Source organism: Heterodontus francisci, chromosome 11 (assembly GCF_036365525.1).
Source record: "Heterodontus francisci isolate sHetFra1 chromosome 11, sHetFra1.hap1, whole genome shotgun sequence".
Classification (NCBI taxonomy): Eukaryota; Metazoa; Chordata; class Chondrichthyes; order Heterodontiformes; family Heterodontidae; genus Heterodontus; species Heterodontus francisci.
In genome coordinates, this window is record NC_090381.1 from 35,433,153 (window position 1) to 35,461,134 (window position 27,982).

A 27,982-nucleotide genomic window follows, 5' to 3' on the forward strand; every position below is an offset into this window, starting at 1 on the left:
GGATGTGGTAGAGAATATGGGATTAATGTAGGATTAGTATAAATGGGTGATTGTTGGTCGGCACAGACTTGGTGGGCCAAATGGCCTGTTTCAGTGCTGTATCTCTAAATAAATAAAAAATAAACAGGCAACTATGGACTTACGAAATGAGTTTAGGTAACAGACAAACAGCCAAAGCAGAGGCAGATGAAAATCAATAGGGATAGGTTTACTATATAATTCATATCATAGAATGGTTACAAGACAGAAGGTGGCCATTCAGCCCTTTGCGTCTGTGCCAGCTAGCTGCAAGAGCAACTGAGCCAGTCCCACTCCCCCACCTTTTCCCTTAGCTCTGCAAATCTTTCCTCTTCAGGTGCTTATCCAATTCCCCTTTGAAAGCCACTATTGAATCTGCCTTCACCACTCAAGCAATGCACTTCAAATCCTAACCTCTTGATGCATAAACAAGTTTTTCATGTCACTTTAGGTTCTTTTGCCATTCAACCTTAAATTGATGTCCTCTGCCTATCGCCCTTTCTGCCAATGGAAACAGTTTCTCTCTGCTGTCTAGACTCCTCTGGATCTTGAGCACCTTTATCAAATCTCCAATCAACCTCGTGTTCTCTAAGGAGAACTGCCCCAGTTTCTCCAATCTATCCTTGTAAACTGAAGTCCCTCATCCCTGGACCCATCCTCGTAGATCTTTTCTGAACCCTCTCCAATGCCTTCACGTGCTTCCTAAAGTATGCTGCCCAAAATTGACAAAATATTCCAGTTGAGACCAAACCAGTATTTTGTAAAGGCTCACCATAACTTCTTTGCTTTTGTACCCTATGCCTCTATTCTTAAAGCTCAGGATCCCGTATGCCTTAATGAACTTCTCAACCTACCCAACCACCTCCAATCATTGTGCACATACACCTCAGGTCCCTCTGGTCCTGCACCCCCTTTAGAATTGTACCCTTTAATTGATATTGCCTCCCCTCATTCTTCCTATCAAAATGTATCACTTCACACTCTCTGCATTAAAGTTCATCTGCCACGTCTGCCCATTCCACCAGCCTGTCTCTGTCCTCTTGAAGTCTATCACTATCCTCTTCACAGTTCACAATATTTCCAAGTTTTGTGTCACCCACCAATTGTGCGCTGCACACCCAAGTCTAGGTCATTAACATGGATAAAGAAAAGTGGCCCTTGTACTGACCCCTGGAAAACCCACTTGATGCCTTTCTCTAGTCCAAAAAACAACAGTTCACCACATCCTTCCTGTTTCCTGTCACTCAGCCAACTCTATCCATGCTGCTCCATTGGCTTTGACTTTGCTGACAAACCTGTTATGAGACACTACCAAACACCTTTTGGAAGTCTATGTACACCACATCACCCTCATCCACCCACTATTACCTCATCAAAAACTCAATCTAACTTAGTTTGCCTTTAACAAATGCATGATGGCTTTCTTTAATTAATCCACATTTGTCCAAGTGACTGTTAACTTTGTCCCAGATTATTGTTTCTAAAAGCTTTCCCATCACCATGGTTAAACAGACTGGCCTGCAGTTGCTGGGCTTACCCTTACACCCTTTTTTGAACAAGGGTGCAACATTTGTAATTCTCCAGGCCTCTGGTACTACCCCTGTATCAAAGGAGAATTACAAGATTGCCAGTGCTTCTGCAATTTCCACCCTTACTTCCCTCAGTAGCCTCAGACTGCATCTGGTCCTGCACATGTGGCTATCCAGGACACGAGAAAAACCCTAGAGTTCCCACATGGAACACTATGTGCACTCCGCAGGACCAAGATGCTATGCCTCTATTTAAATAGACTATTAACTGATTTAACAGAAATAAACTTAGAGACTTAGACACTCACCAGTTATTCATTATCCAGTTGCTTCCCTTGTACTGTTACTATTTTATAGGGAGGTTAACCTAAACATTTTTACTTAACTATATATCTAAGATTTCACTGAAAAATTCACAACCCTTCAGTGTTACTATTCCTCGCTTTTTAATTTAAACTTTAACCCCTTAGACCTGATTAATTGAGTACTATTTGTAACTGAGAAATTATCAAATTGGCTGTTTTTTTATACTTGGTTTTTAATAACAAAAAATTACATGAATGGCATAGAAATAGCTGTGAATTTGAGAGATCGGGGCATTAGATTCAGCAATCAATATATCCAGCTACTGCAAACGAGCAAATATAATGCTTACTGACATAGCCAAATCGGAGTACAAGTGACAGGATCTCATGCTGAAACCAGTGCTCTAAATGGACCACACCTTGAGTTGTCATATCCTGGCATCTGAGGCCTGAGAAGGGAAAAACTTTACCTTCTCACACCAAGACAGAACTCAGGAGCTCATGTAATAGCAAAAGTAAATCTGGTACACCACCTATTTAAATTATGAGAGCAGAATATGGAGGCAGAGATTCAGACTGGCATAAGACAAATTTAAGACAGGACAGATATGGAATGGGCTAAAATAAAAGCAAAATACTGCAGTTGCTGGAAATCTAAAATAAAAACAAAGTGCGAGAAATACTCAGGTCAGGCAGCATTAGTGGAGAGAGAAGCAGAGTTAACATTTCAGGTCTGTGACCTTTCATCAGCACTTTGTTTTTATTATGGAATGGGCTTCTTGTTTCTGCATTAAAAGCAGAAACCTTGAAATGATTTAAGATTTAACAGTTGGGATGCTGCGATTTAGGGTTTTTAGGCTAGATGAACCGAATGGCCTATCTCGCCACATCTAATCATTGCAAGTTAAATTGCAGCAAATCACAGTTTATATAGAACTGTTAATCTATCATGGAAAGTACAAATTATATTTATACTACTATACTTTATAATCTTTGTGAAGTTGAGATATAATGTTATATTTGAACTGAATCTCTACAAATGAATCACAGGCAATAAACAAATTTAAGATAAAACTTTTTTTAATCCAGGTGTTCGGCATAACATTTATGTCTTCCATATTCAGAACAGTGGTGCATTTCAATTAAACTGGCTTGAAAAAAAAAACTAGGATAGCTTCCTTTGGTGAATTTTTCATGCTTACCAGAGGAACAGATGATTCAGTCAATTAAAATAGTTGCATTTTACTTAAAGTCTAGCCCACTAAGTGAACAAAAGACTTCTGAAGAGTTCACACACAAAACTTGAACTTTTCAAATGCTGACAGATCTGTGGTGTATTGCAACATTTTTATTTTTTATTTCATGCATTCACTGCAGAGATCATATTGTTGTGGATTGATGGAGCTCATCTGTGTAGGGTAGTGACTGTACAAGAAAAACAGTTTAATACTGACGTCACTATTAATATTGCATTCTGATAATGTATTGAGCACCAGATGCCAACACATTTTTTAGGTTAGGTTGTAACAATTACACAGGGAAATGCTAAGCAAGCAGGTGGTGTCAGACTAACGCAATTTAAGCATGTATAATTATAGCTGTTTTGGAGTCAACGTGCTTATGTTTCAACTGTGACTCTATTGAGATGTGATGTTTGTAATTGTGCAAAACTGTGCTGTCTTCCACATAATTACTTACATTACAATGAGAATGGAGTGTATATGGTACATCACCATCCAGTGTATGCAAAGATCACATGACAGCAACCTCAGAATTGATAGGTTCAGAGCAAGTCTTCTGACATTGGCTTATTTATACCGACAGGAACAAACTGTCCATTGATCCCACTGTGTCAACCAATGAGCTGGCAGTGGAGCAGGCCTTGCAGCAAACTGTGTGCAGCAAAGCCAACAAACAGAGTGTATTTAAAAAGAGGAGCAAAATACTGTAGATGCTGGAAATCTGAAATAAAAACAAAGTACTGGAAATACTCAACAGGTCAGGCAGCATCTGTAGAGAGAGAAACAGAGTTTCTATTTAAAAAGAATTTCTTTTAACTGAAGTAACAAAAGTAACTTCTCAAAGGTCTGGTGATTTCTCCAGCAAAATGCAGAGAGCGGATTGTTACATACTATAAATTATTTCTCCAGCCAAATGCAGTGTGTGGATAGTCACAACAAAAATTACACAACATAAAATCAATCCAATCACTTAAATCAGTGATTGAGGCGAGTGACAGGGGAACTACCCAATCAACTCTATTCTCGCTGAATACTGGTGACACTTATATGCAGCCCAAAACTTATTTCCAGTAATTCTTTGGTATTCCATGCCAAGGACTGAGCTGGATTGATTAGCTCACAGACCACATGGATATCCTATTTTAATAGGTGTACAGACATATAATTGCTTGTACTTTCTGTCCCTATTCACAAAATCAAGTTGATTTATCTTTGGTATCCAAACCTATAAAAATGTGGAGTAATCTATTTGATTGATCTAACAATTGGCAATGAGTTATGCTGTCATCAAAATCAAATGCCATCCAATGGACTGTAACATCAGTTCTACTAACCAAAGCATAATAAAGTTCACAACACAAGATAAGCAACACAAGTCAATCTTTATTGAAAACTTAAGTATTAATACATAACAATTCTTGTTACAATAAACATGCCTTGAAGTTTCTTTTTAAATCTGAGCTCATCTACTTGTCAGATTGCTTTTAAAAAAATAACAATGTATGAATTTACACATAATTGAACTGGCTCAGAAAGGAATTGTCAGAATTTCTGGTTTATGTTATCCAATGTAAAACGGTGCTTTAAAACTGATTTCCGGAAGACGACACAGAGACTAAAGTACCAAAATAATATTTTTTATTAAGCATAGTGTTCAAAAGTCAAATATTTAAAAAAGTGTGCCTCTAACAAAAATGTACATAACTCTCACTGGGGTGATTCTGTTGTGTCTATGTGTTGCATATGCTCATTTTATTTTGAACAGAAAAGCTGTCATACAGCACTACACTGCACACCAACAAACACAATCTACTCATCCTGTAAGATTCTGCAATTCAAAATCCCAACTTTTTTTTTATTAAAACAGGAAAATATTTCAGATCACATCCACCTAGACTACCGCTGAGCAGGTGACTGAGTACATTGACTCACACTGGGTCTGATGAGAATGCAAGCTGGTGGGGAGGTGCCACGGGTGAGTATTCTGAGAACAGATGGCAGCTCCTTTGTCTTTTGTGTTTTAATGGTTCAATTAAAATTAGGTTCTGTAGTCTGTTTCCCAATAAATGTTCATAATGCAAAAGAGGGAAGGAAAAAAAGCAGACAGTCTACATATCTCTAAAAATTATTACAAAAACAGTGTGATTACTTGGCAGGGATCCAACATTTGCAGGGTAAGTCAACCCAGTTGTTAACAACTTTAAAAGAACATGCAAGCACATACAATTCATAAAGAGATATTTTCCCCATAGATCCAAATTAACTGATGTTTATTGTACTGCTCTTTGTTTCAACCCAATATTTGGAACAGATATTGTCAACTGCAAATTATTTTAGTTGAAGTCTGAATTGCATTCAAGGAACACATCCAGTTTGAGTGCCAGAACTGTTGATGCATTAGGTTAAATGGAAAATACACGTCAATTACATACAGCATTCATGAACCATGGTAAAATACACAATCTAACTCAACACAAGGTGGTCATTCTCAATCAGTCCCTGAGCATATGGCATACGTTACCTAAGCAGCTTGGAAATATTCTGAAGCAACTGTCAAAGTCTCAAAATTGCATGAGGCTACAGATTTTGCAGTGCATTTTATCCCTAATGTAACTCTACAAATCCGTTAATTACCTTCTCCGAATAGAACCTTTGGAAGGGAGAACAAATAGAATTAGTATGCCAAGCTTGCACGTTCCTTCAAAATTAATTTCCATGTCTCTCATCACAATGTGCAAAAAGTTGGATGGACATTTGTGAATTTCAAACTTGGGTGCCCAAAGGTTTCTGGATGTTAAAGAGGTTAAAATTTTGGATTCTCAGTGATCAGTATGAACATTAATGGGTGGCTAAAGCACCAAATGAGTGATTCGTCATAATTTGTGCAACAAAGCATAGTTTGGTCTACCAAGATTTTTTAAATCCAAAGAACTAAACTTCAAACTCAACCTAAGTTGCTGTATTTCAAATGAGTGCATGTACAGCAGTGTAACATGAAGAAATTCCCAGATTTAAACAGTGCGTTATATTAAATATTGCCCATGACAGGCTTCCATGGTTGATTTTTCTTCCTCAGTACCCATTATTTTCTCCTTAACACATATTAAAGAAAAGGAATTGTGCAAGCTAGCTACAAATGCTGTCCCAGCAGTTCTGCGATGTTGATTTAGCCTTGACTATTTGATCACCCTAACCCCCATACTGCAACAGTACTACAGAAGCACAACTGATTCCAAGTGATCAAGATGCGAATAAGAGCTGCATATTTGAAAAACCACACTGATCAATAAAATTTCCTTGCTGCACTCAGTTACAGTCCACACTGATGCCATGACAAAGTATTTCAGTATACATCACAGCATAGATGAGTTGGAGCAGGATGAATATAAAAAGATAGTTTTTTTTTTAAAAAGAGGAAATTAAAACAAATAGCATTAGTCCAGTGTACAGCGTTGATTATAGGTTACTAACTTCATATCAAACTTTGGTTTGCACCTGCAAATCTTTAAAGGAACCATCAAATACACATTTCCTTAAGAATTTTTCTCAGTTATGTTTGTAACCTGTGTTAAAATTGCAATCTTAGTTTTTTTTGAGAATCTTTTAGGATGTCAATTTAGCCCGTCGTTATGTATGTTCAAAGATTGAAAAGCCATATTGCAGAACTCCTAAGCATCTGAAACAAGGATCACTGTTTAGTCATACTGGTTTCCAAGCCCTGTAAATACCAGGTCAGAAAACAACCTGCAGACATAACATTGGATACAATTTTACTTTGAAAATGAGTGAAGAATTCAAAACCTAACTCACTTCAAACTAAAGAGGAATCAAGAGATTCTGAACACACTTTCAATTTTAAAACTCCTTCCTTGCTCATGCAATTTTAATGCAGGGTTTGTAAAAGACAATCTCAGAAGTACCAGTCAAAACACATACTACTATTCTGAAATGGAGCTACTCCATAGGCCTCGAGGACACCATTTTTCTGTGAAACCGTTTGCAACACCACTGCGGGCACACAATTTGCAGTGTGCACAAATATCAAAACTTCAGTTTATGTTCAGTAAACAACCCAGTAAATTTCATACTGCTCCATTTTTGAAAGTTGAATGCCTTGACCATTACTACTCCCAGCAATGCTGCTGGCTATCCAAAAATGGGTTAACTGGTCGTGGGAGTATTTTAAAATGAAATTAACATACATGCTAAATCCATTATAAAAGTTCAATATAGAAAAATGGAATAGGAAAGATACTAATTCTAAAAGTTGTGTGCTTGCTCCTTGAATATTTCTTTGCTATCAAAAACAATTCTATTTCATTAACTAATTCCTCTACATTAAATTAAGCTGTTCAATGGTTTCCACAACTATTTTCCTCGATTTGTGCTAATTCAGGTATAGTTTGACAAAAGTTTAGAAAAAAAAAAGTAAGAGAATTTGGATTCTCTTGCATCATGGTGCCAGCAGCAATCCAAGATACTCCCTGCATTACTAATATCACAAGCACAGCTAGGAAGCCAACCCTAATCCAAAGACACAAATTTCACAACAGATTAGGGGCCATTTCTGCAAAGAACCTTTATGATAATTGAAGGCGGTGATCATAATTAATCTCTAAGTGGGCTGGAATTAAAGATGGGCAGTGCCTTACTCTGCTTTATCAACTTGTCTCCTATTGTTATAAAAGAATAAGCATTCTATGAATTGAAACTGTTCTGCAGTGTTTATTGGGCTATGAAATATAAAGAAAAAACTAAAGAAATTCCTAACCAATAACCTGGTTATTTTGATCTCAAGTACCAGCCAATTTAGCTACTTGACTTTTTAAGATTCGTATAACTCTTTTTTCGATAGCAATGAACTCAAAAAAATGCAAGTGGAACTCGAGATTTTTACATTGGATAGCATAAATCAAGCTTCGAAAGTTCTGTTTTCCCCGCAATTCCTCATCCAATATAGTGAGGTCCGGATCTTAGCCAAGCCACCTGGGTAAGGCAACAAGCCCAAATAGGAAAAGCTGGAAGATAAGTCAACCTACACTATTCACTTGTATCTTCTAACAGCAAGCTCAAGAATGACATTACCCGGGGCCTGGGAACCAAGAACAGCTATTGCTCAGTGAACTGTATGTAGAGATTGGGGAGAAAGCTCCTAACATATGCTCAATAAAGACGATTTGTCTTTCTTCCCATTTCATCAGCAAAATTTTTTTTTGACTGTAGCAGCCCATTGCACAGTTCCAACAGGACTGCTGCAGAAACCAACAAGTCCTATGAAAATTGCATTGAGATTATGTAATGGACAGATTCCCTAAACAGCAATAAGAAATTTACCTCCTTTGGTTTCATACTACAGTTTGAAAATTCAGAAGCATTCGTCATAAATGCCTTCAAAATTACTATTCAATCTTCCTTGACCAATGAAGCCATCCTATATGATACACAACCTGGAACAAATCAAATGAGACAGTGATAAAAATTATATGTGGACTTTAAAAACAATCTCACCTATATTACATGTGTCCACCACTGGGCAGCAACCTAGCACACATCCAATACTTAAAAAAAAAGAGTCCTATTCTGTGAACAGAAATTTGAAAAAAAGATGTTATGTTTTATATTCTCTATTATCCAAATGATAACCAGTGATTTGGATTCTACAAAAACCCATGGAAAACTTTTGAGACATGGAAAAATGTTTATATAAAAGGTTGCCAAATTAAAAGCCTACAAACCATCAAATATCATGATTTTAAGTCAGAGGCATTCATAACATGTTACTGCAATATTAAATCAAAGAATATAAAAATACTTCTATTTTCCCCAACACCTACCGGCTGTTCCAGACTCATTTAAAAAATGCCTGCACATTTCCTCCATTCATCTCGCTTTAATCTCAATGCTGTCTTTTTCTCTAAAATTACATTGAATCTAATGCAGTTAAAAATGAAAAAAAAAAGGACCGTCAAGTCAATGCCTGCCAAGTTTCATTTCATGCCTACCTGAACACCACCTCTAGATACTTTGCTGTAAATGCATCTGCTACCCAAGAAAGTAAATTAATAATCTGGCTAAGGAAATTTGACTGTTCCCATAAAAAAACAGTCCAACAGATCAACCAGAGCATTTTTTTTTCTGGCGAGTTAGAGAAATTCACTTGCACAACTTTTTTTTTTTAAACATTACATACAGTAAGACTGCATTATTGAAATTAAGTTGCAAAATATTTTTGAACCTCAGGTCCTTTGGATTTTGCATATGACAGTTTGCATTAGTCATTGCAGGTAGATTTGAGCAAGCATTTTGTAACATGCATTGACATAGATATGAATCCAAATATGCTTATACGCCCTTTCGTGTAATCTATAAAATTGCAAGACAGTCCACAAAACAGGTTTTGCCGTAAGACTCGAGTACTGCTGAGTTCCAAGATGCAAGATATGCAGCCATGATAATCTTCGAGAATTTGTTTTTGGTAGTGTTTGGCAAGTGTTGAGAGCATTGATGTACTGGAAAGAAGGATCCTAGTTGGAGGCATGTGGGAATCAGCACCAAGTGTTAAGACTTGCTTGATTGCATATCTCCCACCTTTCAACCTGTGAAAAAGTGTTTAAATACTTAGTTCTATACACTTTTTTTGCACAATATCCAAGCCAAAACTGAACCACAACCTCTGCATATAGAAGCCGCCTTTCAAAATCTATTGTTATATTACTTGTTATATATTAAGTGCTTATTGGAAAATGCTGAGTTTGATTTATGTGAAATACTGTTAATTGTCAGTGTGGGTGACCCTCATGTAACTGTTCTGTGCAAACCCATCTCAGAAAACATGGATTTAATCTTTCCACATTAATGACACCTACACTGCATTACTAAAACCAGTCAGGGTATGCAAATATAAATTGAAACCTGAACCTCTCACTAGAGAGCATCTCAGAAACCAGCTCACAAGACCAAACCATAGGGATTCAACAGTTAACTAAACTGCTCAGAAAACATAAGTAACTTTAATGAAAATGTCAACCAGTGAAGCTACATTTCAGTCAGAAGGCTGTGTTAGCAAGAAGGTGGTAGAGTTACCAGCAACGGCAAAATAGATTGGCTAGATACATAAACCTTTGTCCTCACTAGCAAAGAATTCTTTTTCTATACCGGCTGACCTCTGCCATCCAAAAAGGGCTCCTAACATTTGTGCAAATTCAAATAGTTCAATTAAGCAAACAAGCAACTGAGGTATACAGATCATCGAAATCCAGGTTAGATTCCCAGCCTATGCTGAATTAACTATCTCCGAGTGGTAAATTCGAATTCCATAATTTAGTTCGACACACTTGAGGACTTCCTTGGCACATTTGCAAATATCAAACTGAAGAGGGACAGAGTTTAGGAAAAGTTCAGAAAATGCAACAAAGCAATTACACATCTACTCTACTGAGCAGCATCTGAATTGTTCTGAAACTTGACTTTACTTCAGCCAATTCCTCTGAAATAGTGAAGCCCAGGTGGTGGGAGAAAGAGAACCAAATATCCTGAGCGTGAGCTGATCACTAAGAGGGAAAATTCTGAAATAAAATTGTATGTGTGCATACTTCCTGTCTCAGAAACCCTTCCTTTCTGTTGCCATGCTTTGGTATCACATTTTCCCAGTATAAATTCCTACGTTTACAGTTACAATGGAAAGTACCAACGTAAACTTGTCTTGTAATTACACCCTCCCACCAGTGGTAGTTCTGTTTCAGTTTTGTATCTCCCAGGTTATGCCTTGAAGAGGCTCCAATGCTCTAACTGTTGCTATGAATGTTCTTAAGATCTAGTGTTGAAGTAAATAACAAATTCTAAGTATTATAAAAATAAAGACAGAAGCACAGAATTTGCCTGAAAGGCAAATTTAGCCCTGATTGCCATTGAATTGTTGAGTGCCTTGATACTCCAGTGGCAAATTTACAGCAGAATTTGCTGTAGAACTTATTAGAATACTCAGCAAGGATAATAGTGATCTTGAAGGGGGATAATTGAGAAATGTTCAGCATCAATTGCAATTTTGATCATGGGAGCAGTAGCGCATTACTGGCCCACTTTTTATTCTGGCTTATAAAAGCACGCATTTGAATTCAGCCTCATTTTATGAAGTTACCACAAATCCCATAGGTTATTTATTTTGTTTTCTAAATTTGTATAATTCCTGGGTGTAATATGGGCAACACATGTGGCTGCATATATCTGAAGTAACTGAAGGCTTCTAAATTATAATCACTTGCAGATGTTGGTGCGCACATTAATTTCAAAACGCTTGTCCTGTGTTTTGTTAGGGAAATATATTAAAAATCTCAACGCAATCGCTGAAGGGAGCAGTTATTTAACAACTCATTTCTCAGATTTTGGTGTCCTTAACTTTAGAGCAGTTGCATGTTCTCTGTCATCTTCACTCTGAATAGATTTATATTCTAAATTAATGATGGACAGGGAATGAGTGATCAGTTCAATAATCATTAAAAGTTAAACGTCATTTAACAGAATACATTCCCGTCAGCATGTGCAAAAGCCAATTCCTTTGTATTAGCTAAATAAATTGGCAAAGCTTGGTAAAAAGCCATCTATGTTTAAAGGAAAGCAAACTTGGAACAATAAATTATGCACCTGCCAGGTCAACAGCACAGTTCTGGTTCTCCAAGTGGTAGCCATGACCAAAGCAGTGCTGATCCAGCAAAATGGACACCACCATTGAGCTAATTGTGGGTGAAGTAACAGAAATCAAATTCTCAGTTACCAAATACATGGAGAAGTAGAGGGTCCCAGGAAATATTGGTGCAGCTGGTGCAAGTCATGACCTGAGTCACTCATGCCATAACTTCTTGGAAAATCCATGTCAAAGCAATACTGTAAGCCACAGATGTACCATTATTCTGGCATGAGCTTTCAAAAAATTTGAGCTTTCAGAATGTAAAACTTATAAATGGGGGACTGAATATTCGCATGTCCTTTCCACCCATTCACCCATCCTCTATCTCTATTTTACTTCATGACTACACTTGATTGACATTTCCTGTGTGCAAAAACACAGGCCATCAACTAGTGTACAGGAAAAATGGAGCCACTGCCCATATGCACAGGTGGAAAGTGTTAATTTTCATTTTAATGGAGTGAGCTTAAAGTCATACCAAAGAAAGCCAGATTGATAACTGAACTGGATCTCTCAATTCAATGGCCATTCCAGAAGTTCAGCATTCCAGGAATGATGTACTTTGCTGAATCCAGCACAGCACAAAACTGGCTGAATGAATTGCTCCTGAAGTTGCATTGCAGCTGACTCCATATCCAGATCTGATATCTCGTATAACTATAAGCATTAGATTTTGTCATCTGCTAGTGCTCTAATTCTAAAAGGGAGCTACTTTACAATGAAAGACAGACAGACTTGCATTTCCAGTGACCGGCTGATCACCACTGCGAGGGTACATAGTTGTAGGTAGGTGTTCCTGGAGTCCGATAAGCAGGCATGGAAACAGGATGAGGAGCTACTGGAGTTGGGGAATGAGTCGTCAACAAAGTGCCTGCAAAAAAAAATTTTAATAAAATGAAATTTCAATGCCAGATTCAGTGCAGGCACCAAAAGGTAGAAGCTACAAACAGAAACTATGCATTATAAAAACTTAGGTGATGAATAAATTTAAGGAAAACTAAAACACACCATAAAACAGAACAAATAATTTCTACACATTTTCCCTCCCTCCACAAACAAACTGATAACATAATGGACATCGCTGAAAAAAAGACATGCTGTTGAAACTGTTCACCTTGCACTCATCAGCACAGACGCTTTTCACTTTTCAGGTCTTAGGCCCATTTGTGTGTATGTGCAATACACAATGAGCAATGATCTGATAGGGGTAGCCGCTAACCCGCAGGAGAGCTTTGATGCGTCCTATTTAGGCATCAAGCTTATACGGTGAGCAAATGGCTCGAGCCCTATTTACAACATTGCGGATGAGGCCAATCTTATGCACATAGAGCTATAGGAATCCCAACACACACTGACCAGTGAAGGCAGGCTTCTGGTAGAGTAGGAGAAGTAGTAGACAACCCATTAGCGGATTTCTCAGCTAGCACGTCCAGTCTACGCAGATTACCCTGGAAGGGTAAGGTATCTCAAAAATTTAAGCAAAGATGATGCTTGCCATTTTGCACTACTACTATGCAGTAGCAATGTAAGTGGTCTTTTCGACTTCAGGATGCTGCTGTCAGGTCAAAATGACATTCTGCCTACCACACAAATGAGTAATGTGGTACATGAATTCCAGTGCTGGTGCGATGCCAGGTACAAAAGCTGTCCCAACGACTGGCGGATCATATCAAACACCACATCCCTTCGGTTGTTCGCAACAGGCAAAGTACTGACCATACTTAACCAGCCCAAACTGGAAAAACTCAGAACACAATGTTTAAAATTAGATGCGATTTGTGATTGGACAGCACTTGCTGAACAATCCAGAATGTGTTAAGATTTACACCACTAACAACCAATTCAAGATTATCAGTCGGGCATGCAATATGGCTCACTTAAGCTTGCTAGAAGCTACATATATTCATAAGCATGAATATTGGTGAGACCACATCTGGAGTACCGTGTACAATATTGGTCTTATTTAAAGAAGGATGCAAATGCGTTGGAAGCAGTAAAGAGGTTTACTAGACTAATAGCTGGAATGGGTGGGTTGTCTTATGAAGAACAGTTGGACAGGCTAGGCTTGTATCCGCTAAAATTTATAAGAGGCGACTTGATTGAAACATACAAATGTGTGGGCGGCACAGTGGTTAGCACCGCAGCCTCACAGCTCCAGGGACCCGGGTTCGATTCCGGGTACTGCCTGTGTGGAGTTTGCAAGTTCTCCCTGTGTCTGCGTGGGTTTTCTCCGGGTGCTCCGGTTTCCTCCCACAAGCCAAAAGACTTGCAGGTTGATAGGTAAATTGGCCATTATAATTTGTCACTAGTATAGGTAGGTGGTAGGGAAATATAGGGACAGGTGGAGATGTTTGGTAGGAATATGGGATTAGTGTAGGATTAGTATAAATGGGTGGTTGATGTTCGGCACAGACTCGGTGGGCCGAAGGGCCTGTTTCAGTGCTGTATCTCTAATCTAATCTAATCTCTGCAGGCAAAAACAACATGCCCAGGTGGTGCACTTTTTAAAAAATTAAATAAGCGTGGGGGACAATAGTTCCCTGGTGGATTTTCCATGGTAACTCAGTCAACATGCCAACCAATCAGCACCCATCAGTGCAAGACGAAAAGCTTCAAGTGCATGTCTCTTTTTTCAGCAATAATGGACATCATAGTGACAAAGTGTTGAGTGAAGAGAAGAAACAAGTCCTGCATTTAAGTCAATCTGGCTTTTCAATTCAGGAAGGGGGCGGCGAGGTGGAGTAAGAGGTAACAATGGCATGGACAGAAGATTGGCTTGCTAACAGGAAATAGAGAGTAGGCATAAATAGGTCATTTTCTGGTTGACAAGATGTAACGAGTGGTGTGATCAGTTCTGGGGCCTCAACTTTTGACAATTTACATAAATGACTTGGATGAAGGGACTGAATGTATGGTTGCTAAATTTGTTGATAACACAAAGGTAGGTAGGAAAGTAATGTGTGAAGAGGACGCAAGGGGGCTACAAAGGGATATAGATAGGTTACGTGAGTGGGCAAAGATCTGGCAAATGGAGTATAATGTGGGAAAATGTGAAATTGTCCATTTTGGCAGGAAGAATAAAAAAAGCAAATTATCTAAATGGTGAGAGATTGCAGCATTGAGATGCAGAGGGATCTGGGTGTCCTTGTGTATAAATCACAAAAGCTTAATATGCAAGTACAGTAAGCAATTAGGAAAGCTAATAGATTGTTATTGTTCATTGCGAGGGGAATTAAATACAGATGTTAGGGAGGTTATGCTTCAATCATGCAGGCATTGGTGAGACCACATCTGGAGTACCGTGTACAATATTGGTCTTATTTAAAGAAGGATGCAAATGCGTTGGAAGCAGTAAAGAGGTTTACTAGACTAATAGCTGGAATGGGTGGGTTGTCTTATGAAGAACGGTTGGACAGGCTAGGCTTGTATCCGCTAAAATTTATAAGAGGCGACTTGATTGAAACATACAAAATTCTGAGGTGTCTTGACAGGGTAGATGTGGGAAGGATGGAACGAGAGGTCACTGTTTAAAAATAATTTAAACTTAAGACAGATGAGGAAAAATTTTATCTGAGGGTTGAGTGTCTTTGGAACACTCTTCCTCAAAAGGCAGTGGAAGCAGAGTCTTTAAATATTTTTACGACAGAGGTAGATAGATTCTTGATAAGGAAGGAGGTGAAAGGTTATCAGGGGTAAGCGGGAATGTGAAGTTGAGGTTACAATCAAATCAGCCATGATCTTATTGAATGGTGAAGGAGGCTGGAGGGGCCGAGTGGCCTACTCCTGCTCCTAATTCGTATGTTTCTATGTACATAACATACAGTTGACTGCCAAACCCAAAACACAGATATTGACAGAATTGAAAGCCACTGTGTAAGATTCTTGCTTGGCTTACCCTGATACCCACCTGCTGACATTGCCATAGTGGTCCCAGCTACCATCCCCATGGCAACACCATTTGCTCTGGGTGATGGAATTGGTTGTGGGTACATGGCTGCGGGCATTCCATTAGGCTGAACAACTGTGGTGTGATGAATTACATGAGGCGGTGCTGCATATAGCGGCTGCGTGTAATAAGTGCCTTGCTATTAAGAGGAAGAAAGTAAACAAATTAGAACTGACGGAACTTATGATACATTCAAAACTTCAAACTGCATCCTAAATTACGTAATTCTCTTTCAAATATCTTGCCACGTCAAAAAAAAAGTGAATTATTACACTGGAGACAGTGCCACAATGACATGCAAAGTCTGTAACCACAACCTGTTTCCCAATCACATCTGAAATCATGACACACTACAGCAACTACTCCAACTAGAAAAACAAAGTCTACTGACAGTATATGCTAGGAACATACGGGTGTCTTTGAAGGGAGGAATTTTTGTATTGATGTGTACCTCCAATTTGTAGCTAAACTGCTCATACACTTGTTCTCCTCTGATTTGATGACTCAGAAATGTGGAATGGAGGAGGAGAAACCTAATTCTGGGTAAACTTCAGAGGCTAATGAACTGTATCTGGATAGGTTTTGTTTGTTTTTGCTTTGATGAATGCTGCTTTTGTTTATTCTGTTCCTTAGAAAACACTTCAGATTTTAGAAATTCTGTGGCATGTTTTGACTCTTAATCTGTAGCTACGTAGACCACATTTTAATATTGCTTCACTTCCTCTTTGGCAACAGGAAGAAAATGAGAAGTCATTTCCTAACATGCTCCATTCTCATCAGAACAACTTACAATGGTAAATTCAGCAGGTACCATTTTAAATCCTGGTTTTTCCAATCATACATTCTAAATTTGTCCAGTCATTGTGCAACTGGATTTCAGGATTTAGAAATTGCTACGAATGGTTTGTAGATTCAGCATTCTTCTGTGCTTTTCACATTGAGGGATTAATGCCATCCTATGGTACAGGTGGATAACTGCAGTTGGCTATAATAGGTGATTTACTATGAGCTATTAAACTTGATTTTCTGCCATTTTATGTTCACTATCCTTTTCGACCCATGACCAGCAGCATGAATTCCTGTCCCTGGCAGGAGACATTTGCCTTGATGGGAGGCCTTAACTATCTCTGCAATGGTATAGCTGAAGTGTGCAAGCACACCCAGAATACTTTTGTCAACTTATGTTCAACATTAGAGAATTTGAGAATCAGAGCAGAAACACTGCCAATTCCAAAATACAATGGCTACAACCAACATTGTCAGTTATGATAAAAGCAAATGCTGGAAATTTGAAACAAAAACAAGTGCTGGAAATTTGTTTAGTCAACTTTTTGACAATTTGTCAATTATGATCCTGCGCAGGACCTCAAATATGTAGAGCTGCAGCAACTGACTCGTCTTTCTTACACCCAAGTTTATGAAAACAACTTATTTTATTCACTAGCTGAGTCTTCAATGCTGTTGTCTTCAATCTACACAGGAATTCTGCTACTAGGTACAACCCCAAATAGATTTCTTGGAGTGCCCAAAATTAAAGACTTCAGCGTAAATCATTTGTTAGAACACATGCCTGCTACCTCTCTATTTAAAAAATTATAAGGACATTCCTGAATTTCTGATTGCAGGAGTGAAGAATCTCAATAAGTCGGGGTTGTTTTGGGAACGGAGAGTCCCAAACCGCTCATATTTCTACATGCCAGCCATGAATCGCAAGAATGAGGTTAGGCAGCACACAACCAGCCATCTCACATCAAGCTGAATACATTTATCTATAAATTAAATATATTCCACACCTTCCAATAGTTAAAGCATGTGGTCCATTCTGGGGTTCACCCTAAAGTATACTTAAATAAAATGCTGATTAACCAGTTAACTTTGAACAAGCGATTTGACGGACAATCAAGACTTGCATGTAATCCATTAACACCTTGACAGGCAACCATTTGTTCAGATTTCAATAATAAAGCTGCCTGAAGATCCATGATTTATTCCCTCAGAGAGCAATGCACAAAGTAGTACACATGTTAGAGAAGAACATTTAAGAAGCACCTGATGCCAGCTTGGATTATGTGCTGCAACTGAATTTACAAGTTAAATTTTTAAATTCTTATAAATTGCATAAGCCAAGGGGCAAAAAAAACACAAGCTTAAGAATAGAAACCAGGTCTGCTCCAATAATCCGCTTGAAATCTGTACACTTGGGGGAAAAAAAAGTTAGATTTTTAGGCTTTTATGCATTTCTCATAACTAACTACAAGTCAAGAATATCTGCAACAGGTGACCAAACTGCACAAACCAATTTGTATTTTGAGACAGCAAATTAATTGGACAGTTATTTAATGACAATCTTAGTTATGTTTCATTGAATGGCACAGCCTAAGTAATAAATTGACTTTGGAAGTCATCTTTTCCAACAGATTTGTAAAGCAAATGGCCCACTCCTGACCTGTGCATAAGGGTTCTGCTGCGGATAAGCACTTCGAACCGGGTAAACAGCTGTCTGGTATGGATTGGGAGAGGAGGAATAAGGTGGCACCGCTCCACTGGTTGGAGAACATGAGACTTTATAAGGTGTGCCTGGTGTATAACCTGAAACAAAACAGAATTCAGTAATATTAGAACAACCATCAACCTGGGGTTCACAAGTCACTTAAAAAAAGAAAAGTCTGCGGCGGAGATAGAAACTTAACACTTACAGCACAGAAGGAGGCCATTCGGCCCACCATATCTGTGCCAGCTAAAAAGAGTTATCCAGCCTAATCCCACTTTCCAGTTCTTGGTCCATAATCCTGTACGTTACAACAATTCACATGCATATCGACATTTTCTTTTAGATTCAATAAGGGTTTCTGCCTCTATCACCCTTTCCGGCAGTAAGTTCCAGACCCCCATCACCCTTAGTGTGAAAACGTTTCTGAAGTCCCCTCTAATTCTGCTGCCAATTACTTTGAATCTATTCCCCTTGGTTACTGACCTTAAGGTAATAGGTCCTTATCCACCCTAGGTCCCAACTAATTTTGTACACCTTAACTAAATCTTCCCTCAGCTTGTTCCAAAGAAAACAAACCTTGCCTATCAACTCTTTCCTCATCGCTAAAATTCTTCATTTCTGGCAACATCCTCATAAATCTACTCTGTAGCCTCTCTGTGATCACATGCTTTCTGTAATGTGGTGACCAGAACTGTATATACCTCTAGCTGTGGCCTAACTAGTGTTTTATAGAGTTCTAGCCTAATTTACCTGCTCTTATTTTCTATCCCTCGGCTAATGAAGGAAAGTATCCTGCATGCTTTCTTAAACACCTTATCTACCTGTCCTGGAACCTTTAGTGAGCTGTGGACATTCATTCACTCAGAGGTTCCTCTGTTACTCTAACTTATCAGACTCCTACCATTTGTCTATTCCCTTCCCTTGTATGCCCTCCCCAAATGTATGACCTCGCACTTATCTGAGCTGAATTCCACGTGCCACTTTCCTGCCCACCTGACCAGTTCAGTGATGGCTTCTGCAGTCTACAGCTTTCTTCCTCACTATGACCAATCTTTCTATCTTCTACAAACTGCTTAATTATGCTCCCTACACAAGTCTAAATCACTGATATATACCACAAAAAACAAGGGACTCAGTATTGAGCCCCACAGAACCCCACTGGAAACAGCCTTCCAGTCACAAAAAAGACCCAACTTTCACTCTTTGCTTCCTTTCAGTCAATTTTGCAACTTGCCTTTGGATCCCATGGGCTCTTACTTTTCTGCCACTACATAAAAATCCTTGCTAAAACCCACGAAGACTCCATTAAACACAATACCCTCATCGACCCTCCTTGGTACCGCCTCAAAAAATTCAAATGTGGCAGACAAGATCTTCCCTGAACAAATCCATGATAAATGTCAATTAATCCTTGTCTTTACAAATTACGGTTCATACTATGCCTCAAAATTTTTTTCCAATAATTCGCTCACCACTGAGGTTAGGCTGACTGGCCTGTAATTACTTAGTCCATCCCTTCCTCCCTTTTTAAGCAACATTAGCAGTCCTCCAGCACCATGCACGTAGCCAAAGAGAAATGGAAAATGATGGTCAGAGCCTCCGCTATATCGTCCCTGGCTTCTCTTAGCAGCGTAGGATACACTTCATCCAGGCTTGGCAATTTAACATCCAAAGACACAAAACCCTTGAATATTTCTTCTCTCTCTATGTTTATATCATCCAATATTTCACACTCCTCCTCCTTAACAACAATGTCTGCATCATTCCCCTCTTTTGTGAGGACATGAAGATACAATCATGCTTCTCCAACTTCCCTTTTCCAAAGCAAACAAACACAATGTTTTAGGCCATGCAAGTCTACAAACTGATAAGCAGCCTCATGTAATTGCCTTGCAAGATGGCAATTCTGGTTTCATCCATCCAAATGAACATTGGGATAAAGAAACATCTAGTGTCTCGAACAAATTTCACATTTTATTCCCTAAACATCACAGATGTTTTACATTCAATACTTAAGTTATTTTAATATCTCCCTGACCTCAAGTGTCTGCATCCCCTAATTTGTCTCCACTGCTCAGCATCTCTGCTACCTCAGTACATTTACCAATTTAAAAGTAACAAATCCAAATTATTGAAATTATGGAAATGTTAGGCTCCCAAACTATACTTGACAAAAGTTTAAAAAAACATTCACAACACTGTGTGCTTCTTCCTCTTAAGAGTACATGGCTTCCCAAATGTAGACAGTAAAAATAAATCCCTATTCTCTAATGTATGTGGGAAGCATTTGAACTTCAGAAAGTGCTGTAGGTTAGTCCTTTTACCTGCAGAACCAGGGATTGAATTGGGTTGAAAGTCTCTTCTCTGTCTGTTGCAAATTTTATCAGCAAACTAATGATCCAAGAAGCCGCAAGGATGTAAGAAATGGAAAACTTTTAAGAGTGTTAATGTGGTTTATTGGTTGCCCTCTTGTCTGGGTCAGTAGGCCATGGGTTCAAACTCCAACTTCACATAAATCAAGGCTTACATTTCAGCAAAGTACAAACGAAGTCGCACAACTATTTGAAGAGAAGCAGGGAGTTCTCAGTGATCTGGCCAACACGACCGGTCTAACCATGACAGCCAAAACTCAAATTTATTAGCCATTATCACTGCTACTTGTGGGGTATGACTAAGTAAAACAACTGCTACCTTTGCCTACATAACAGTTAATGCATTCCAAAGTAATTCTTACTTTGGAATATTTTGGATGCAAGCTTTTCATTTCACTCAAGGTAGAGGTACCCTTCTGCATTTGGGGCTAAGCTACATAATCTTAGCACAAACTGAGCTCTGACAGCCCTCAACTAAATTGGCACATAAATTCACAAATAATGATTTGGAGACATGTGGTCATTTACTCATTACTTTTAATCTTTTAAGATTAAATCTGCATATTCACAGAATATTGCAAATTACTCGGCTCCAGTCCGTACTAAGATGTTAAGAAAATAATGGTGTGCCTTGTAAATCAGCTAGTGCTGCAAGGTTAAAAAGGTGTGAGTGATCACTTAGAGCTACATGTAATCATTAACAAGAGTGATACCTGTCTGGAAGGCTGGGTTCGTACCAGCATACATAGTAGGAGAAAAGGCAGGAGCAGCTGCTGCATAACCCACTGGAAAACCTGCTTTGTTTAAAAAAAAGATCAAATTTAAATTAGCCAAACAAACGAGACTTATTACCAAAATGCCATTAGCTAAGCATAAGCACAAGCTCATTACACAGAAATGGATTTCCCACAAAACAAAAATTTAAATAGCATCCAATATAAAACTAACCTATGCCACCACTATATTCCAACAGTTTCAGAATTACTCCCTACTAGCAGAAGAAACAAAGGTTTAGAAATGAATGTATCAGTTCCCCTTTCTAATCATTTCAATGATGATCAACTAACATTCTTGTTTTCAAGCACAATTCTTCCAAAGTCCAAGTGCTAATGACAGGATGGACAAGAGTGAAGTGAGCTTGGAGGAAATTGCTAAGTTGATAGCATAAAGGGATTTGAATATGAACCATGAACATGACTATGGAAAGATTAAGTTACATGGAAAAAACCTCATTCCATAGCAGCCTGGTTCAAACCCAGTACCAGAAACGACAGTAGTGTGCAAACACACATTATCCAGTCTATCAACAGGGCACATGGATTTGGTGTTTCTCCAGTTGGGCTCCTTAATTGGTTCAAGATATTTTCCGCGATAAGGTCATGCATACTCACTAGTTCATTTAATTTTTACCTCGAGTCTCCCTCACTCCCCAACAATAATTAACCAGTCATATTTGAAGCATTAATCAATTTACCTGGGTATCCAATTCCTTTTGGATTTGCATATGGAACCCCTGAAGCAGCTGAACTGTAGACTGGGTTCATGGTGTTTCTCAGGAGCTGCGCAACAACAACAAAAAAATACATATTTAACATCTTTCTGTTCCGACTGGTAAATAATCCACACAATGAAAAAGTCATTTTTATTTTTAAAAGAAACAGACTTAGTCAAAACTAAACTGTAGAAAGAAAAAGCTGATTTCTTGTTCCTCCTGACACTGCTTCCTGTAAGTTGTTCCTCTATATGAAAAGCACAAGACAAACTGAAAGCATTTTAAATGAGCTGCAGTATCAAAAATGGTTTTACCACTAAAAGTATACTTAAAAGTTTCAGAATAAGTGAATTCCACTTCATTACTAGGAGCTGGCATCATGAAAAGTCATCCCACTTCTCACGATCAACAGCAAACAATGACGGTTTCATTATACAAGAACTACCACATTCATAACTGGCTTTAAAAAGACACAAAGTACTTTGAAGTTCCAAAGAAAAAGATGCAGGGTTAGTTTTCCACTTAAGCCTACAGACTGGTTTACAGATTAATAGTCCTAAAAGTTTCAAATCATGTTTGGAAACTCAGAACCTCAAATTCCAGGGGATCCGTGAGGTCCTCATATTTCTTTGCTGCCTGACCAGGACATTACTTTACTTGTTTTATGCCAAGATGTTACTTTCTACAATTTTCGAAGTTTGGGACAGACAGTACCCAAGAGTACACAAATATTTCCAGGATAAGGTTTGAAAACCACTAGTTTCAATTCCATGTGATGGTGCATTGTAAAGAACCAGCAAGAGTCAGCAGATAAGTCAGCAATAAAAAAAGAAAATGCTGGAAATACCCACAGGTCAGGTGGCATCTGTGGAGAGTAAAACAGAGTTAACGTTTCAGGTCCGTGTGACCCTTCATCAAAACTGGTAAAAGGAGAGATTAATGAAGTTATGAACTAAAAGAGTGACCTGAGCTTCCAGTCACTTGTCATTTTATTTCTCCACCTTGTTCCCACTCTGACCTCTTGTCCTTGGTCTAGAGTGTTCTAATGAAGCTCAATACAAGCTCGAAGAGCAGCACCTCATCTTTCGACTGGGCACTTTATAGCCTTCCAGACTCAAAATTAAGATCAATAATTTTAGATCATAACCTCTGACCCCTTTTTTTCTTTCTTAATCCCTTTACTTCTGCTATCCTGCCATTTGCAACTCATCCAGACACATCTTTTGTTTCTTTACCTGTCCCATTACCACTTCCCTTGGCTTTGTAAAATGAAACCTTTTGTCATTTCATTGCTCCTGCCCTCCACCCTATCACAGACCCTCCCTTTTATTCTTCTCTTCGTTCCCCCACCCGCTTTCACTTGCTCTAAACCTATTACATTTCTAACTTTTGCCAGTTCTGATGAAAGGTCACATGGACCTGAAACATGAACTCTTTATCTCCACAGATGCTGCCTGATCTCAAGTATTTACAGCATTTTCTGTTTTTTGTTTTAGATTTCCAGCATCCACAGTATTGTGCTTTTGTGTTAGATAAATCAGCAACTTCATCAATATTTTGGTTCAATTAAATAAAAGGGTTTAGACTTTTACACAAAACTTGTGTTGACAGAAGGCTGGTTTCTGAAAACATGTATTTTTTGACAGAACAAACTCTGCCAATAGTTACAAAGCACCTTTAACATGGACTAAATGCTACTGCATACAGACACGAATACGCTCAGCTTTTTGCAGGAAGTCAAGTTTGGGTAAAACTGATGCAGAATTTTATTCTTGTAGTGAGCAATTATTATAGATCAGGGGTGAGCTCTGAAGTAATTTCTAAGTTCTTATGAATTACTGCATGGATCAAGAAATCCAAAATGCTAAAAGTACATGTAACTGTGCTATGCTCAAAGCAGGCAAATTATCAGCTACAGTAGGACAGAGAAAACTCCTCCAGGTTTAACGAACCAGGATTTGCTGTGTGAGGTTGCACTTGAAATGTCACTTGTTTCTTTTCAACAGGCGGGTAACGGCAAGAGGGCTGTAATAACATTTAGCAAAAAATATTGACATTAAGTTTAGACTAACTGTATCAAAACAAATATTACACTACCAGCAACAGACTTGGAGGAGGCATCGAAATGAAAAATTGTACGCCAATTTTCTTCAGATAACCTTGACCAGCAAGGAAATCCTTTCCTGATTATAAACAACTGAATTTTGCGACACTTCCTTTGCCAAGATAGCATACCCCTATTTTGTGTAGCTAACCTATTTTGACAATTAAAACTACAAATTAATACCAGTTAACCATTTGCAGTTTGGAGCAAATATGATCAACTGCTTATTTTCTCTTCACTTCTTGAAGGAGGGCGGCTGGTGGGCAAAGAAGAGGTGGTAAATTGGTCATTGGGTGCAAAATTCAAATTGTGGGGGGACCACATTTCACATGCACTCTTCCCCTGGAACTGTGCTGGCTGCCACTGCCCAGGACACTTGCCTAAAGCCGCATACCAGCAGCCAAATTTCTCCGAAACCATGCATTTTATGCTTAGTTTTTCCAGGTCAGCGACAGTCTCTTCAGCGGTCTTTAAAAGAAAAACCATGTAAATTTCTTGGTTTCACTTACCACCTCCAGGCGCTTACCCATTGTCGCTAGAGATAAGGAGGCCAAAGAAAGACTTACTTTCGTGTCGAGTCAGGAAGAGAAGTGTTTCTCCTGAATTTACAATGATACTGCAGGCCTTGCAGAAATTGCCTGTGAGCTGATTTTGGGAAGGACCAGCCAGCGAGCTGCATCGAAGCATCATACTGACATGCACAGTTCGCTGATACTAAGGAAATGAGACTTGAAGCCCAATTTGGCATAAGACTCAGGCTTCAATCTGTGTGTGCATGCTCCAGGTGACTGTTCCAGGCAATCATGAACTTCATACTGGTTGATCGCCATCTGACAACCACAGAAATGCTTTCTCCTAGCATCAATGCATTATCAGAAACACTGACCCTGTTTTTTTCCCCTCGGTAGGCCAGAGATACAGAGAGCAATTCAAGTCCTTGCACCGCTGTCATGGCAAAGATCAACTGTTTTGGGGGAAAAAAAATGGATTGCACCTGGGTCCTTCCCGGACTGTATGTTTTTGTATCACGCCACGCAATAATGCGCCTACATAGTAACCCATTGAAAATGCATCACCATGTGTGAACAGAAATTAAGGACAGCAAATCCCAAAGTGCCACCTTGATCGAAATATGGACAAAAGTGCTGAATTCCAGAAGTGAGGTGACAGCGACTGCCCTTGACATCATTTGACCAAGTGTGACATCAAGGAGCCCTAGTAAAAGTGAAGTCAATGGGAATCAGGGGGAAAACTCACCTGACTCTCAAAAGCATTATAAGGCACAAGTCAGGTGTGTGATGGAATATTCCCCACTTGCCTGGATAAGTGCAACTCCAACACTCAAGAAGCTCAACACCATCCAGAACAAAGCAGTTGTTTGATTGGCACCCGAACACACCTTAAAAATTCACTTTCTCCACCAACAGCACACCACAGCTATAAGTGTGTACCCTCTCCAAGATGCACTAAAGCACTCGCTAAGGTTTCTTCAAACAATTAACTAAGCCTATGAAGGGTGTTACTAATTAAACCACATCTCTGCCTGCTATAAATGAGCATTTGTGGATTTTGGCCAAGGGAAGACAAAAAAAAGTGACATCCCACCTATCCACCATCAAAACTGAATTACCTGCTGACACTCACCATCTAGATTACATGCGAAAAATGGTCTTTTGCATTAGGTACCAGAGGGCTGGCTGCCTTCACCCATTAAACTGCGGCCCAGAATCAGTTGCTGTTGTAAGAAAGAGAAATTTGAAGTAATCCAATTGTTAGAATAGGATAAAGCTGTGATTTTTGACCAACAAGCCTTGCAGATTAGAACGCAAATACTCTACTGTAGGAAAGCATTTTGTAATGCTAGGATTATTTCATAGTATCAGAACGGTTACAGCAGAGAAGGCAACCATTTCACCAGTCAGGTCCATGCCAGATCTTTGCAAGAGCAATTCAGCAAGTCCCATTCCCCAGCCTTTCCCCGTAGCCCTGCAAATTTCTCTTCAGTTAACTATCCAATTCCCTTTTGAAAGCCACGATTGAATCTGCCTCCACCACGCCCTAAGGCAATGCATTCCAGATCCTAACCACATGTTTTATGAAAAAGATTTTCATTTCACGTTTGGTTCTTTTGCCAAGCTGATCCCTGGTTCTCAACCCTTCCAGCAATGGGAACAGTTTCTCCCCATCAACTCTTGTCCAGACCCATGATTTTGAATACTTCTATAAAATCTCCTCTCCACCTTCGCCAAGGAGAACCACCCCATCTTCTCCAATCTGTCCACGTAACTCAAGTTATCCATGCAACCATTCTCAAAGCTTTTCTGCATCCTCTCTAATGCCTTCACATCGTTCCTGAAGTGCGGTGCCCGAAACTGACCATATTCCAGTTGAGACCAAACCAGTGTTTTATAAAGGTTCACCATAACATCCTTACTTTTTTTACTCTATGCCCCATTTATAAAGCCCAGGATCCCATATGCCTTACTAACCACTTTATCAGCCTGTCTGACACCTTCAATGATTTGTGCACATGTATCCCCAAGTCCCTCTCCTCTTGTATCCCCTTCAGAATTGTATCATTTATTTTATATTGGTTTCACCTCATTCTTCCTACCAAAATATATCGGCATGAAACTTCATCAACACGTGTGCCCCCATTCCACCAGCCTATGTCCTCATCAAAGTCTATCACTACCCTGCTCACAATTCACAATACTTCCAGGCTTGTCATCGCAAATTTGAAATTGTGCCCTGCACACCCAAGTCTACGTCATTAATATAGATCAAGAAAAGTTACTCACAAACTCTCAATGATTTGGATTTGGGAATTTAATGCAATATTTCCAAGTTTGCAGATGACACAAAACTAGATGGAAGTGAGTTGTGAGGAGGATGCAACGATGCTTCAAAGGAAATTTGGAGGGGCTAAGCAAATGGGCAAAAATTTGACAGATGTAATACAATGGAGAAACGTGAGGTTATCTATTTTGGTCAGAAAAACAAAAATAGAGTATTTCTAAAATGGTAAGAGGCATGTCCTTGTTCATGAGGCACTGAAAGCTAACATGCAGGTACAGCCGAAGATTTGAGTATAGGAATAAAATGACTTATTCTTGATCTTGTGAAATTAATTGGGCTGAAGGTTGATAAGGCCTCAGGACCTGATATTCTACATGCTGCAGATTGGAAGGTCGCAAATGTCACCCCACTACTTTAGGGGGGGAAGAAAGGAGGGAGACAGAGAGAGAGAGAGAGAGAGAGAGAAGGGAGGGAGACAGAGAGAGAGAGAGAGAGAGACAGAGAGAGGGAGACAGAGAGAGAGAGAGAGAGAGACAGAGAGAGGGAGACAGAGAGAGGGAGAGAGAGAGACAGAGAGAGGGAGACAGAGAGAGGGAGACAGAGAGAGGGAGACAGAGAGAGGGAGACAGAGAGAGGGAGACAGAGAGAGGGAGACAGAGAGAGGGAGACAGAGAGAGGGAGACAGAGAGAGGGAGACAGAGAGAGGGAGACAGAGAGAGGGAGACAGAGAGAGGGAGACAGAGAGAGGGAGACAGAGAGAGGGAGACAGAGAGAGGGAGACAGAGAGAGGGAGACAGAGAGAGGGAGACAGAGAGAGGGAGACAGAGAGAGGGAGACAGAGAGAGGGAGACAGAGAGAGGGAGACAGAGAGAGGGAGACAGAGAGAGGGAGACAGAGAGAGGGAGACAGAGAGAGGGAGACAGAGAGAGGGAGACAGAGAGAGGGAGACAGAGAGAGGGAGACAGAGAGAGGGAGACAGAGAGAGGGAGACAGAGAGAGGGA

General features: G+C 39.3%; 1 protein-coding gene across 6 annotated transcripts in view; it reads right to left on the reverse strand.

Moving 5' to 3' along the window:
- Positions 1 to 4,456: 4,456 nt before the first annotated feature.
- The window catches only part of fam168b (family with sequence similarity 168 member B), a 59,918-nt gene continuing 36,392 nt past the window's right edge, over positions 4,457 to 27,982 (reverse strand). For 2 of the 6 annotated variants that reach the window (XM_068041992.1, XM_068041999.1), the window contains exons 3-8: positions 22,060 to 22,144; positions 21,299 to 21,382; positions 18,169 to 18,311; positions 15,672 to 15,861; positions 12,512 to 12,647; positions 4,457 to 9,689 (exon numbers count right to left, since the gene is read on the reverse strand). In XM_068041992.1, the coding sequence (XP_067898093.1) occupies positions 12,535 to 12,647; positions 15,672 to 15,861; positions 18,169 to 18,311; positions 21,299 to 21,382; positions 22,060 to 22,144 (615 nt within the window). In that variant the 3' untranslated portion in view covers positions 4,457 to 9,689; positions 12,512 to 12,534. The remainder of the gene's footprint in view (positions 9,690 to 12,511; positions 12,648 to 15,671; positions 15,862 to 18,168; positions 18,312 to 21,298; positions 21,383 to 22,059; positions 22,145 to 27,982) is intronic. The other 4 variants (XM_068041996.1, XM_068041995.1, XM_068041998.1 and 1 more) reach the window with 4 other exon arrangements.